The sequence below is a fragment of the Pogoniulus pusillus genome, chromosome 10 (genome assembly GCF_015220805.1).
Source record: "Pogoniulus pusillus isolate bPogPus1 chromosome 10, bPogPus1.pri, whole genome shotgun sequence".
NCBI classification, from domain to species: Eukaryota; Metazoa; Chordata; class Aves; order Piciformes; family Lybiidae; genus Pogoniulus; species Pogoniulus pusillus.
The window spans coordinates 33,855,327-33,871,401 of NC_087273.1; the positions used below are offsets into that span (position 1 = coordinate 33,855,327).

The following is a 16,075-nucleotide window of genomic DNA, read 5'->3' on the forward strand; positions in this document are numbered from 1 at the left end:
TAAAAAAAAATCAAATCAGTTTAGTGTATTGAATTTTGCTTCCTTAACATTTTTCATCCTGCACTCATTTAGAGGGGGAAATGGCTATTTCCTCAGACATGGGTTTGACATTCCATCACATTATACAGTAAACAGTACAAACGATGTTCTTTTTAGTTTTCCTAATGGAGAAGCTGGAAGAGCTAAGACAGTAGCTGCTGTAAGGCACTGGTTATCTCATTTAAACAGATATTAAATGTGGGTGCCAGTGGTGTGATCATCAGCTGCTTCCCACTTTGTGAATAAATTGCTTAGAAGGAGTCTTTTTGCCTACCAGATGTGACCTAGATTCAGATTTCCAAAGGCAAAAAAAAAAAAAGAGAGAGATAAAAAAAGTCTATTGTGTAAAAAAACAATTGTGAGTAAAATGCATGGTAAATGAGCTTATCTCACTTTTCCAGGTGTTTAAGCTAATATGTTACAGAATTACAGCTTCATTTATGAAAAATAATTGAGGAGAATGTTCCAGCAAATCAAATTTGGATAAAGGCTTAGGTTAGTTATGGTGGTGTTAAGCAAGTTTCTAAATGGCAGAAAGAGGAAGGAGCCAGCACAGATAATAGAAATGTGTGAATCTCTGACAAAGGTCTGCTGAAAGGGTCAGGGCTGCCAGCGGTATCCTACCTGTGCTGTGTTCGTGCCAAGCATCACAGTACAACATGGAGAACAGCATCACAGAATCCCAGCATGGTGGGGGTTGGAAGGGACCTAAGGACATCATCTAGTCCAACCCCCCTGCTAAAGCAGGTTGCCCAGGCTCATAATGTCCAAGGATGTGGATGTGCTGGAGCATGTCCAGAGAAGCATCACTGGGCTGAAGCACCTTTGCTGTGAGGACAAACTCAAGGAGTTGGGGCTGTGCAGTCTGCAGAAGAGGAGGCTCCCAGGTGACCTTCTTGTGGCCTTCCAGTATCTGAAGAAGGCCTATAAAAAAGCTGGGAAAGGACTTTTCAGGAAATCAGGGAATGACAGGACAAGGGGGAATGGAGCAAAGCTGGAGATGGGTAGGTTCAGGCTGGACATAAGGAGGAAGTTGCTCAGCATGAGAGTGGTAAGAGCCTGGAATGAGTTGCCCTGGGAGGCAGTTGGGGCCCTGTCCCTGAAGGTGTTTAAGGCCAGGCTGGATGGGGCTGTGGGCAGCCTGATGTATGGCAGGGTGTCCCTGGGCATGGCAGGGAAGTTGTAACTAGATGATCCTTGTGATCCCTTCCAACCCTGACTGATTCTATGATTCTGTGATTCTATTCTATGATTCTGTGACTCCACAGTCCTTCTGGGCCCTCCTCCAGGGCTCTAGCACCCTCACAGCAAAATTTTTCCTCATGTTCAAATGGAAGCTCCTGGGTTTCAGTTTGTGCTCTTTGTCCTTTGACCTATCACTGGATACCAGTGAAAAGAGTCTGATCCCATCCTCTTGACATGCGCCATTTAGATACTGATCAGCACTGAGGAGATCTCTCAGCCTTCTCTTCCACAGGTTAAACAGTCCCAGGTCTCTCATCCTTTTTTTCTCTGAGAGCTGCTTCTGTCTCTTCCATTATCCTTGCAGCCCTCCATTTGACTCTCTCCAGTAGTTCCCTGTCTCTCTTGAATTGGAGAACTCGGAACTGGATGCAGCACTCCAGATTGGGCCTCACTAAGGCAGAATAGAGCTGGAGAAGGGCCTCCCTCGACCTGCTGGTCCCACTCTTTTTTCTGCATTCCAGGATGGCATTGGCCTTCCTGGCCACAAGGGCACATTGCTGGCTGCTGGTGAACTTGTCCACTTGTGCTCTGGGCAGCCGCTTCGCATCTCTCTCCCTATCACAGCATGAATGAAAGCAGGTTTTTTGCCTTAAAGTTCTAAGCATTGGTATCTATCAGACCAGGATAAATCTAATGACTTTGGTAGGTTAAGTGTATAAACATGGAAAGAACAACATCCTTATTTTGTCTGTCTTCTCCTTTCACTGTTTCCATAGGGGCTGCCACCCGAAAACCAGACCCAGAGCCTGAGAAGCAGACGGACCACACTGTTAAAATCGCTGGAGTCATTGCAGGCATCTTGCTCTTCGTCATAATATTTCTGGGGGTCGTGCTGGTAATGAAGAAAAGGTGAGCAATAAAACATAGATGTTCTCTATGTGCATACTCATGTCACAGCATCTCCTCCAGCAGTTCCCAATTTGATATTGGGAAAAGTATCCAGCTACCTTCATGCCTTATGCCACGGGGTTTGGGAAGTACTGCTTCCTTCAACTCCCACTGATTTGTTAGTTTTTTCCACAGTGTCTGTTTCATCCCACAATATATTCTATGAATTAGTCTTTGTTATAGAAGGAAAATAACTTGAGGTTAATGGTTCTAGCACTTTATGCATTAGTACTGCATGATGGGCTCTAATAATAGAAGAGTATCTCTATCCTGAGAGTGAGTCTCCACTTTATTCAGCAGATCAGCTGAAAGCTAGATGTAGTTTCCTCTTTGAATGTGAAAGAAATCCTCAGTCAGACAGGAATTAGAGCTAAAGTAATTTGTGTTAAGAATAGGATCTGTATTCTTCTGCATAAACTTCATTCCCTGAAAACAAATGGAAATGTGATGATGATGTTGACTGTTTCCAGATGCTAGTTCAACGCACACACAGAGTTTGTTTTGCTTTGACTATCATTTGAAAACTGTTACAACCTTGTAAGTGTAAAGCTTTTAAACCTGGTTCCTTTCTAAGCACTGTGAAAGGAAAAACAATAAAGGATAAATTCCCTGGTAGCTAGGGAGGTGGCATTGGTAAGGAAAAGAATGCCTGTGTGATCAGGAGAAATTCATTAGAATTAAGGTTCAAGGTGTCCTGAGTGATGTCAGATTTGCAAATGTCAACGCGGGGATGGGATTTTGTGAGAGCTATGCAGAAGGACTGGTCATGAATTCTCCTTCCTCCTCTGCCATGATCTCCTTATTGCCCCATAACCACTCACCTCCTTGCCATTCATCCTGTCTTGTCCCCTTATCTTCCGGGGGGGGAGCAATCTTGGCCTGCTTTTGCTCATGCCAACACTGGGTAATTTAATTGTATGTTAACTAATTTGGCAGATCTGAGACAGTCCAAGGCTCTGACATGCCTGAAACTCTTGCAGGCTTTGAAGAGCATAGGTGCACATCTCAGGAGGCAGCTGCCTAGCAGTGCCTCAGGGCAACCAACAGAAGTAGCTGTTTCTCACTCTCCTTGAAGACAGAAACAGGGTCGTGAGTTAGAAGGGCTCTGTGCAGAGAAAGGTGAGCTGTGGCCAGGGTTGAGGGTAAGGTCATGGTGAGAGGTAGGTAAAGCAGTTAAAAAGCTGATTTATGGAAGAGATTGAGACTTAGGCCCCAGGGTAAGTGTGACTGGGACAATAAAATTGGTCCAGTAACCAAATCTCAATAAAGCACAGTGTAGTCTGTTCTGACTTTGCACCGCCTTTTCTCTTCCCACTTGTGATTTCTTGCGTCATTCATGCCTTCAATTTTAACAGCTGAACTCCCAAACTCTTCCCTGGGGCCAGGCACAGCATTTGGCATGCAGGGAGGAAGGGTTTCTGGTGCTGTCTAGCCAATCCTTCTTCACACAATCCCTGACAGGTCTTCATCACTCTCTCTCTTCCCATTCTGAGCCTGTTCTTAAACATTTGCACCCAAGGTAGAATATATTCACCCAAGGGAGAAGAGACATTCTTAGTCTCGAAAGGAGAGCATTGCAAAGTGATCCAGATAGTTTCAAAGTAAATAAGGTGTCAGGGTCTCTGGCTGAATGGATGTTACACCTGCTCTTGGTTCTTCCTCTAGGGAAAAGCTCTTTGATAATCTAATTGTTAAAGGCAATCCTAAGTGTTTGCATGTTAATGCAGAAGGATACTTGATCCTTTCTCTCTACTACAGCACAGTAATTATTATTCAGGGTAATTCTGTTGTTAAGAGAAAAGTGCATTATGTGAGCTCCTTTAGCATCTGGAATAATTTTGCATATGACAGAGGTGAAAGTATTGAAAGTACAAATCCAGGACCTCTGTTACCAAATACAAATGATTTCATTGTGTAGCACAGGAGGAATGATCTGTGTAACTTCAGCACACCCCAGAATGATGCGGCAGCCTTGAACAAAACAAACCGTGGAATGAGTTGAAGTGAATACTAAGAAGCCTGAATGGTTCATCTGTGTAACAGGATGTGACTAGGCTTTAATGAGGGTTTCAGGAGGGAGGTAGATTGTGTCCCAGACCTCTAAAGCAGATGCTGTAGCCTAGAAGGTCCTGAATACAATTACACTCATGACTTAAGCAAAAGATGAACCGATTATTCAATAGATTGTTATTGGTGCATTAATTCACTGTGCTGCAGAGAGCCCCCATGGTTTCACCTTGGTTCAGTTACTGTGTATACATTATGCATTCGAAGAAAAATGTATAAATCATTCTGCAAGCTCAGTCTAACCACAGGATTTTTGCAGTTTTATGATACTTTAGGTGCTACTTTGTGAAGCAGTCTTCTCCAGCTGGCATGTCGTCTGACTGCGGCACTTAATCATCTAATTTAATTTACTTTATCAAGAGTTTTACTGGAGTAAAGATCTGAAGGAAAAGTAAAATAGCACCTTGTGACTCACTGTCACCTTTCCTTTGACAACAACTTCCCTCTCAATCACTATCACATGCAGACCTTGGGCTACAAGGTTGGGTTGCACCACCCTGTGTCTACATGCTCTGACAATTGTTTTGGTTGGAGGTGGCTGCAGCAATGTCTCATTTACACTCCGCTATCCCAAGGCATATCCCAAGCATTGTAGTGTCTGTTATTCATTCTTTCATGGAAATAAGTCCTTGTTGATTTGATCTCCAGATCTGACAAGTGCATTACATTTACTCTGTCTCTGAGGCTTCACAATTCTTAATTAACTTAAACCATTTCTTTTCATTGACGAGAAATCTGGGAAGTGGTTTTACTGTACATGGTAATCATGACTTTGCCCAACATATACCTTTATTAGTCACCTCATTCCACCCAGCAGCCATTTTTTTCCTTGCCAGGTACCAAAGATTTTCACAATCAGCTTCTTGAACTTTTAATTCAGTTGCCAAGTAGACAAGACCAACATTCAAAGCAGAGCAGATTGGTGACTATCAAAGCAGTACAGAGAAAAGCCAATGGCCATTAGATATCACTACTAATTTCACTGTATAGTGGTCCTTTCAAGTAGCTGTAAACTGGGTCACAGAATGATTAGGTGGTCCAACTATTCAATGCATGGTATGGAGTCTCTAGTGTAGGTAGGAAGGGTAGGTGGGTAGGACACTAAACGTTTTTAAACCAGATTTGGGTGCTTGTCACCAGAGTCAGGAGAAGAGTGGTAGCACTTTTTTGGTTTCATCCCCTCTTGCTTGTTCTTTATCTGTTCTCTTTTCTTTATCCCTTCAACCACATCCCTGGATAAAAATGTCACATCATGTAGACTAGAAACCTGCAAACCATTCCTAATACCAACAGGGTCATATCAATGAGATCACTCTTCTCTGTCAAGTCAGAATACTGTCAGTAGACTTTGTTTTCCTCAGCCATGCTCTGAACCTCTCGCGTGAGAGTTAACATCACATCAGTGGAAACCAGTAAATGCGTGTCCACGGTATTGCTCCACCATGGATTTTTAATCTGATTCTGAATACTAAATCTCAGGCAAGGTGCTTGATCTTTGCCAGTCTTTGATATACCTGCAAAGGGCTTTATAAAAAATAAATACAAAATGCAGCAAGCAGGTTCACATTTTGGTCAGCTTAAAGTAGAGAAGTGAAGGTGAGAGAACTGTTCCCACAACCTTTAGAAAAGTAACAGCAATTAAATCAAGACTTGGAAAGATCAGGACCTTACTGCTTTGTTGTGTTTTTTTTTCTTCTTCTTTTTAATTTTTTTAAGTTTTGTTTTTCTTTTATATTCAGTTTCAGCCAAGCTTACAAAATATGCAGAAGTTTATTGATCCAAGGTTAAAGGAATATATGTCTTTGGGGCAGCTGTTTCATTCAGGGCTACCATCTTGTTGCTACAATGAGAGCACAGTAAGGAAGAGGTTATTAAAATTTAATGACATTGGCTTCTGCTTCAGCTGTAGGATGGAGTTTTTCTGGTCATTGTATTTCTCCCTTAAATTAAAAAAATAGGTTATTTCCCTTATTTTCAGTTTCTCTTTAGTTTCTGTTTTCACCTCTCTGTGCTTGAGCCTTCCAGTAGTTTCTAACAAATGTTACTGTGGCATCTTTTTAACTCTAAGTCTCTGGTTTTTGACAGTGGATGAGGAAGGCTTTTGTTGGGCTGGGAAGCAAGTCCAGGCTGTTCAGTCAGAAACCTTTGTCAACAATTTCAAGTAGTCAGGACAGAAATGGAGATAATAGGGATGAAGATATTCTGGTCTCCTCCCAGTGCTCTCCCTGAACTTTGTTTTTCTCTCTAGACCAGCTACAAAAGAGAGATGATGTAATTGTGGCATCTTTTTAACTCTGAGTCTCTGGCTCTTGACAGTGGATGAGGAAGGCTTTTGCTGGGCTGGGAATGCATTGATCCCATTCCCTGGAAGCAAGTCCAGGCTCTTCAGTCATAAAGCTTTGTCACTGTGGAAACGACACAAGTCCAGGAACTTTCCCTTCTAGTGGAACAATCTCATAGCTGTGTTGATATTAATATATTTCATAGTGGGCCCTTATGCTATACAAGTGATATCTAACATATTTATTTATGCCTTCAGTTCTGAAGGGTATAAAATCACTTCATGTTCTCACTGCACACAGAAAGAGTTTTTAAATAACCTCTCTAGTGGGAAGTGACTCAAGACCCATGCACAGAATAAAATGTGGCCAAGGTTGGACAAAATCTTTGGGTCACTAAGGGAAAAAGACTTTTCATATGTGGAGTGGGAGGAAGTTTGATGCATTATGTAGGAAGGAAAGTGGAACTTGTCCATATTTCTTAGGAAAAAAAAAAAGAAAGAAAAAAAAGAGAAGAAATGCTAAATCCTTTCAATTATAAATGTTGGCTTTTCATGTGGCCCGAGGACTTGCAAGTTTAAAACTTTCTGTTTCTGTCGGTTTTAAATTTCTTCTTTTTATCCATTTTCTTTCTTGCAGTATATTTGTGAGAGTCAAAACTCACAGTGCTCATTTTTTTCAAGGGCTTTTCATATGAAACAAACCCCACAACTCTAACAACACAAAAAAAATCAACTGAAGCTGGAGACTTCTAATTTTTCTCATCCTATATAAAATTTCTAATGGGACATTTATGCAGATTTTTAGTGGGGCATTAAGGCATTTTTTTTCCAATGAAGCATTTGTACAAATTAAAGCTCCTGGATTTTTAGCTTTCTTTTTGGGGTTGGTTTGTTGTTGGTTTTTTTTTTTTTTTTAGAAGGAATAATTTATCTCTCTAATATATTTGGCATCATTCTGCCTATAAGACCCAGCAGTGCTTCACTGATAAATTGTATTTATTGTTGTTCCTCGAATTATTATACATCTTTTAGAAGCATGAGCATATTTGTACTAATTATATTAAATCTCTGTTATGGCAACATATGGCAAGAAAAAGGGTTGGCAGTGTCATCAGGTTCTAAATGAAAGTGGGAGAATGAGTAATTCTGAAAAGAAGGGCGGGGGGGGGGGCATTAAATGATAACTGAACCAGAAAATAACTCCATGCTAATAGAGACAAGGGGTTTGGTGGGACCTGATCCTGTTCACCTTGCTGAAGGCAATAGGATACGTGCTGGTGAAAGCAGCACAGAACTGTCTTGCAGCTTTCCCCCATCTCCATTCTTTGGTAGCTTTTGAAAGTCAGCTTTAACAGGTGCACATTTTGGCAGATGTGCCCCATGATTAAAGATTCAGTATCCAGCCTCTTGTGTTTGAACAATGCTGTTTGCATCAGGAAAAAAAAAATATAAAGGAATAAAATGTGGGAAATCTTTCCAACTGCACCTTCACACAAAGAAGATAAGAGAGAAAATTTGATGAAAGCCTGGTGTTCAAAGGGGTGCCTGGAGCATGTAGCTGGAGGCAAGTTAACGTTAGTTATAGTCCTTTGCAAGGGCTGTTTACATGTTGCCTCTGTAGTCAAAGGGCTGGATGCATGTGCTGCAAAAATTAGAGATGCCTACATGGCTCCCTTCAGTCTTTTATCTTAGCAACATGTGAATGCTGCTTGACATTCTGCTTAGAGATGTTTTAACGTCTCCAGCCTCTTTTTAATTGCAGTCAATAATAGAATTCATTTAGGATGGAATTTGCCCCTGTTGAAAAGTTGAAGTCCTGCTTGTGGTGAGCTCGTAGCTGAGGGATGAGGAGGTGAGGGTCACAAAAAAAGGTCACAGAATGGAACCTCTCTGCAATGAGGGCAGGCTGACCCAAAATATATTCTCAAACAGTCTTAAATAAACTTACTTTAGGGCTGGAGCACCTCTCCTATGAAGACAGGCTGAGAGAGTTGGGGATTTTCAGCCTGGAGAAGGCTCCAGAGAGACCTTCGTGTGTCCTTTTCAGTACCTAAAGGGGCATAGGGGAAAGATGTTTTTATCAGGGTCTGTTGTGGCAGGACAAGGGATGATGTTTTTTAAACTACAAGAGGGAGATAGGATAGAAGGAAGATATGTTTTTGTGCTGAGGGTGGTGAGACACTGGCACAGGTTGCCTGGAGGGGCGGTAGATGCCTCATCCCTGGAAATACTCAGCCTGTTTTTTCCTCTCCATTACATTTCAAAGCAGAATGTGTGTTTTTAAAACACTTCTCTTTTTTGTGAGCACTAAACCTTAGGGTCTGGAGCCCTCAACATGTTCCCATGGACCTAGTGGAGCAGGTCCAGAGGAGGGCCACAAATCAGAGGGTTGGAGCACCTCTGCTACAGTGGCAGGCTAAGGGAGCTGTGGATGTTCAGCCTGGAGAGGAGGAGGCTCCAGAGAGACTTAATAGCAGCCTGCCAGTATCTGAAGGAGCCTATAAGAAGGATGGAGAGAGACTGTTTTCAGAGGCCTGCAGTGATAGGATGAGAGGCAATGGCTTCAAACTAGAGAATAGCAGACTTAGATTGGATGTTAGGAACTGGTTCTTTACCATGAAAGTGTTGGAACACTGGAACCTCTGGGCAGCCTGATCTAGTTGCAGATGTCCCTGCTGACTGCAGATAAGTTTGGACTAGATGACCAGCAGGAGTAGGGAGGTGACTGCCCCTTGTACTCTGCACTGATGAGGCCAAACCTGAAGTATTGTGTCCAGTTTTGGGCACCTCAATACAAGAGAGATGCAGAGGTGCTGGAGTGAGTGCAGAGGAGAGCAACGAAGCTGGGGAAGGGTCTGGAGAATAAATCTTATGAGGAGCAACTGAGGAAGCTGGGGATGGTTAGTTTGAAGAGGAGGTGGAGGGGAAACATCATTGCTGTCTACAGCTACCTGAAAGGACCTTGTGGAAAAGTTGGTGCTGGTCCAGTTACCTTCTCTCACACATAATTAGTGCTAGAGTAGGAGGGAATGGCCTCAAGCAGCAACTGGGTAGGTTTAGACAACAGGAATTTTTTTTTCCCAGCAGGAGAGGTCAGACATTGGAATGAGCTGCCCAGGGAGGTGGTGGAGTCACCAACCCTGGATGCGTTTAAAAGTTGTTTGGATGTGGTGCTCAGGGATATGGTTTAGGGTGAAGTAGGGATATGGGTTGGACTTGGTGATCCTGAGGGGCTTTTCCAACCTGACTGTTTCTGTGATTCTGTGAAAGGGTTGGTCATGACAAGGCTGGTTTCAATGCAGACACTACAGTCTAGTTTCCATTTTTATTATTTTTTGTGTCTTACTTCTCCCCCATCACCCTCCTTTCCTCTCCATCTCAAATTTTCCCCCTCTTCCTCCTTTTCTATCTCCATACTTTTCTCTCTATCTTCTTCTTCCCACCACCCCGTCTTCCTCCATTCCTCTCCATCTCCTACATTTTGCCCATCTTTCTCTTTTCATCTTCATCTCTCTCTTTTTCCTTTTCATCTCCCTCCTTTCAGCACCACCTCCACCCTTTCTCACCCCACCCTACTTTTTCCTCTTTTTTCCCCCAAACTCAGAGCACCTGGATTCTATTTGAGTCTCCTCCCACCCCAGGTGTCACCACTTTGCCCTCCTTGTCCATTGCCCTTTATAATCTGCCCCAGTAAAGGCAGAACTCCTAAGCTGTGCCCAACTGGGCAGAGGGATCCTCCTCTTGTCATCACTGGTGAGTACCCATGGTGCACACTGGGTGACTGGTGAAGGGTATCTAAAGGCTGGGGGGCCTTGGTGGCCCCCCAGCTAGGTAGGGCAGATTGCTGTTGGTCAGTCTAACCTCATGGATGCTGGCTGGGCTTTCTTGCTCAGGCTAAACTCCTCTCTGTTTAGTTGCTTCTTTCTGCTCACTTGTAAAGTTGTAAAAAATGACAGGAATAAATCTGTGAGATGTTTTGAGGAGCCTTGAATGAGCATGAAGGAAGTGTCTGAGAATCCCTAGCAAGGAAAAGGGAATAAAACTTAAGTCTGTTTGGCACTATATATGTCAGAGTGGCTAAAACTATCTCTTGTTTTATAACTAAGTTAAAACTAGCTTTACTCAGCACCAGGTGAAGTCTTGACTGTGTTATGCATACCCAGATTCCAACCCACTCCCTCCCACTCTGTGTTCCACTGCTATGCTTTTACAGTAACAATATTCTGGTTTAACACAGTTGCATGTAACACTGTGTTGGACAACTACACTTTGAACACGAGCAAAATATGAGGTTCAGAGCCTGACATCTGAAACGTGTGGATTTGAACCCTGCAGCTTTACCTCTTTGGAAAAGCACTTACTGTCTATAGATGCCATGGCCCAGCTCTGGCAGGGCATCTGGGCTCTGAGATCTGCAGAGGTCCCTTCCAACCTCTAACACCTTATGATCCTGTGATATCAGGTAAAACGTGAACCTGCTGCAAGCATTTGTCTAAAGCTTTTGTTCTTGTGAAGCAGAGAAGAGAAATGAGTTTAGAAGATCAGTAAGAAATCAGAAGTTGCTCAAGCTGGTCACAGCTGGCCAGAGAGATGCCACACTGCAACTGCCTTTCAATCCCTCACTGGAAGAATCTTTTGACAAAGATCAACTCTACAACATGTTTTTTGGATACAGAGGTTCATCCACCAGGGAAATATTTGCCTTTGTAGTGTGTATTCTCAGCTGGCATGCAATCAAGGTAGTCAAAACATGTCACAGCTGTGGAGAGCCTGCCTGACTTGGCATTCATAGCTAAGAACTCTGCAACTGAAAAAGTGGACAGAGATTGTGCAGACTACAGGTCACAGAAGAAGCAAACTCTTTCTGAGGGTCACTACTCACCAGGGATTTCTCTCCTGCCAATTTCACACCTCTCTTTGAAAGCCCTGATTGCAAACTGTCTTTTAGCATAACTCTGAAACATGGGAACCTAGGAAAGCTCAATGTGGCTCTAGGCAGCTTGATCTAGTTGGAGGTGTCCTTGTTCATTGCAGAGGTAGGGTTAGACTAGATGACCTAGTGCAATCGTGATTCTGTAATTGGAGCTTTATACAAAGCTTGGGGAGGGGAAATTTTCAAAACCCAAATATAAAGCAGTAAGTTGAGAAGAGACAAACTCATCTCAGTTGCACCCTGAGATAGGACAAGGGGTAATGGATGTAGACTACAGCACAGGAAATTCCATCTCAACATGAGGATGAACTTCTTTACGGTTTACAGAGCACTGGAACAAGACTCCCAGAGAGATTGTGGAGTTTCCTTCTCTGGAGATTTTCCAGATGTGTTTCTGTGCAACCTGTGCTAGGTTCTATGATCCTCATCTGACAGGGGGGGATTGGTCTTGATCTGTGGAAGTGCCTTCCAACTCCTAACATCTTGTGAAGGGTTGAGCTCTTCCAGGAACAGTGAGACATTCAGTCTGGGAAACACTGGGGTCTCGAAAAAGCAAGCTGCCTTTCTGAATAAAAGATCCACTCATTGATAGGAATAGTTGCCTTGAGCAGACAAACTCTTTGCAGTGAATAGATATTATACTTTTGGCATTGTTCTGTGCCTCCGTTCTCTTTGGAACTCAATTACATCCAGAATCAAACAACACAGAGGCCCCATAACTGAGTTGTGGTACATTTATTGTTTCTGATACAACACAGACTAGTGTCATTAGCACAAATCTGCACATGCAGGTGAGTTCACACCTGTTCTTGCCACTGTATACACAGTTTTCAGGTGCAATGTCAAATGCTTTGTTGTCTGCATCAGAAGAAGCAATAAAGAAATTAGTTTTGCAAGTACTCTGTGGAATTGGGCTGAGAAGCAAGAGGTAAAGGCAAAACTTCCCATGGGAGAAAAGAGAAACTGGGGCATGCTGTTAAGGAGCTGCAGTTGTTCGTCTTTGTGGTTAACATTTTCATGCAGCTCTCTAAAAAGGCTGTTGCTGGGAACAACAGAGGAGGAAAGTGGTCACACATACCTTCCTACCTAGTTGTCTGAGGTTTCCTGCACCTTGAAATGTCATCAAATCCAGCTCCAGGCTTTAACTTCTTCTGGAGTACCAATATGCTCATCTCAGGACACAGTAAGATCTGCTTCAGAGCTCTGAGCAATGCAGGCCATCTCACACAGAGAAGAATTACCACGGCCCATATGAGTTCATGTTCTCCCTCTGTGTGGCATACAGAGTAGAACATCAATTAAAATACTATACAAGGTCAGGGGGAACTTCAGAAGCATTCCTAAAAGAAAAGCTTACCCTATGCTAAGAACTAATCAATTAGATTGTCCCTAAATTCTTAATGAAATAAAAAAAGGTTAAAAAAGATGATTCAGTTTCAGCCATACCTAGAATGAGCTTGTGAAATGTGAATTAAAAAAAGCTTCTGACCTTTTTATTCAGGCAGTTTCTGTATTCTGCAGTAAAGTAGGTTTACTCAAGCTTATTTTTAGTTTTCCAGTGATTTAGACAGATAGATAAATATTTTTGTCCTTACCATGTAGCTTAGGGACAAAAAAAATCCAGCATGTGGCAAATTTAGAGCCTCGTTTTGGAAAGGGGAGGGGAGAAGAAGAGAAACGGGAGAGAGGAATGAAGAGAGGTGAAATGAGAGAGAGGGGGGAGGGAAGAACAGGAAGAGGGGAAAGGAGAAGATGAAGATATCCCCTCTTTAGGGAAGGGATTTTGGACTAGGTGACTTTGAAAGGCCCCTTCCAAACCATGGTATGATCATAGCTGGAGGGCTTCTCTACTTTGGGCTGAAGCAGAGCATGTCTGAGTGGATGACCTGACTGTGCAAGAGATGGTGGAGGAAAGAGTGACTTGTTCCATGTTTCTCAACATGATGGTGCTCTATCTCCAGCTTCCTCTTTGTGACATTCACGTGGGCAGAAACAACAGGGACACCAGAACAGTTTTTATTTTTCCCTCTGCCCCATGGGGAATTCCCACCAAAATAATTTTATCAAACAAGGGTAACCTTTTTATCTGTGTGGCAAGAATATTTTCACTCAGTTGAGCTAAGCTGTGGCCATTCATTTTTCCCTTCTGTCCTGCCAATGGCAGAAAATAATTCCACCAAGTAAAAAAAGGGATATCCAGAAATTCTACTCTGAAAGAAGCTTCTTAATCCATGTTCTGAAATTCTGCATTGCTATCATTTTTAAGACCATGTTATATTTATTTTTAATGCATCTGAGGAGCAATCAAAAGTGTTCTATCACTTTAGTTGGCCTGTTTGTGTGTGTAGTATATGCAGAGGTAAATATCCATTAAATATCTAACAATACCTAGATAGTAGGTGTGCTTTAAGGTGGTTTGATTTAATAGTTGGAGATGCATTATGTATTGCTTAAAGTTTGATGGAGTTTGGATATGCCATCTGTCTGGTCCAGACATGTTGCATGAGATACTCAGATATGCATTCTTGCTGCCTTTCATTTGTGTCACCAGTTCTGGTCTCAGTTTCATCTTGATTTTTCATACATTAATATTTGGCTTTTCTTTCCTTCCATTTCATCTTTTCCACCACTGCCTAATCCTTCCACCATCATGGCAGAAGAAGCTATCACTCCTACACTTATTACCTGTAAGTAACTTCTTTGGAGATACACTTTCTGCCATGTTGTTCCATGCATAAGTAGTGAATGCTAATATTGAACATTCCTTTATGAAAGCAAGCTTTGTAAAAGTTTTATCAAGGTGAAAAACAACCTGGTCAATAGTGTCATGAAATATTTAGCCTTACAGTGGTTTCTTACACCTCATGCTGTGCAGTGGAGTCCTTTGAATGTGGCTATGTAACTAACTTTCTTCACTGAAAAGTAGTAGGTGTAAATATCACTGCCACACCTGTGAGAATTTTTCATGCCTAACTATGTTGTACAATTTGTTTAGTGGCTTCCTCCTCGTTTGTGTTGTGGAGGTACAGCCTTGGTTAGACAGAGGCATAAGCATTTCCAGTTGTTGCTGTGTACGTATTACTACTTTGTCATGAGTAATGACCATGCACAAACACCTGCCTGACAAACCTGGTGGCCTTCTATGAACAGGTCACAACATGAATAGATGAGGGGTGAGCGACTGATGTAATTTACCTGGACCTGAGCAAGGCTTTTGGCACTGTCCTGCACCACATCCTGGTATCCAAGCTGGTGACACATGGGTTTGATGGGTGGACCACCAAATGGATAGAGGACTGGCTTGACGGCCACACACAAAGAGTGGCTGTCAATGGCTCCATGTCCAAGTGGAGGCCAGTGACAAGTGGAGTCCCTCAGGGATTAGTCCTGGGACCAGTCTTGTTCAACATCTTTGTTGGTGCCATGGACAGAGGCACTGAGTGCAGCCTCAGCAAGTTTGCTGATGACACCAAGCTGTGTGGTGCAGCAGACACTCTGTAGGGCAGGGATCCATCCAGAGGGACCTGGACAGACTGCAGAGTTGGGCACATGCCAACCTCATGAGGTTCAACAAGACCAAGTGCAGGGTCCTGCATCTGGGTGGAGGCAATCCCAAGCACAACTCCAGGCTGGGCAGTGGGTGGCTGGAGAGCAGCCATGAGGAGAGGGACTTGGGAGTGCTGGTGGATGTGAAGCTCAACATGAGCCAGCAGTGTGCACTTGCAGCCCAGAAAGCCAAACAGATCCTGGGCTGCATCAGGACAGGTGTAGCCAGCAGGTCAAGGGAGGTGATTCTCCCCCTCCACTCTGCTCTGGTGAGACCTCACCTGGAGTATTGCATCCAGTTCTGGAGCCTCCATTACAAGAAGGATGTGGATGTGCTGGAGTGTGTCCAGAGAAGGGCCACTGGGTGATCAGAGGGCTGCAGCATCTCTCTTATGAGGACAGACTGAAAGAGTTGGGGTTGCTCAGTCTGGAGAAGAGGAGGCTCTGAGATGATCATCTTGGTGGCCTTTCAGTATCTGAAGGGGGCCTACAAAAAAGCTGTGGAGGGACTTTTTAGGCTATCAGGTAGTGACAGGACTAAGAGGGATGGAGCAAAGCTGGAGATGGGTAGGTTCAGACTGGATGTGAGGAGGAAGTTCTTCATCATGAGAGTGGTGAGAGTCTGGAGTGGGTTGCCCAGGGTGGTGGTTGAGGCCCCATCCCTGGAGGTGTTTAAGACCATGCTAGATGGGACTCTGGGCAGCCTGCCTTAGTGTAGGGTGTCCCTGGGCATGGCAGAGGTGTTGGAGCTAGATGATTGTTGTGGTCCCTTCCAACCCTGATAGATTCTATTCTATTCTACCACAAGTCACCATCACTAGAATGAATTTCAAATGAGAGAACACTAAAAAAAAAAAGAGGGCAAGATGAAGCCTACCTTCCAGTAAGTCATAACTTCCCTTTTGGTACAGTCCTTAGTAGCAGCAATTCAGGATTCTTTATTTACCCAAAGCCTTTGTTTCACTCCCTGCTGTCAGCAGGTGGTGAATGCAAAGGGTTCTTCAGTGAGTTTAGCAAATCCCTTTCCAAAACTGGCCACCTTTTCTCATTTTTAGTTGTGAGGAATAAAGACAGCT

The 16,075-nt window shown here is 43.2% G+C and overlaps 1 protein-coding gene across 11 annotated transcripts in view; it reads left to right on the forward strand.

Annotated features, from left to right (window-relative positions):
- Window positions 1–16,075, forward strand: part of PTPRM (protein tyrosine phosphatase receptor type M) — a 598,091-nt gene that overhangs the window by 374,294 nt on the left and 207,722 nt on the right. For 5 of the 11 annotated variants that reach the window (XM_064150185.1, XM_064150178.1, XM_064150183.1 and 2 more), the window contains 2 exons: window positions 2,001–2,133; window positions 14,111–14,140. In XM_064150185.1, coding sequence (XP_064006255.1) covers window positions 2,001–2,133; window positions 14,111–14,140 — 163 coding nt within the window. The remainder of the gene's footprint in view (window positions 1–2,000; window positions 2,134–14,110; window positions 14,141–16,075) is intronic. The other 6 variants (XM_064150182.1, XM_064150184.1, XM_064150186.1 and 3 more) reach the window with 2 other exon arrangements.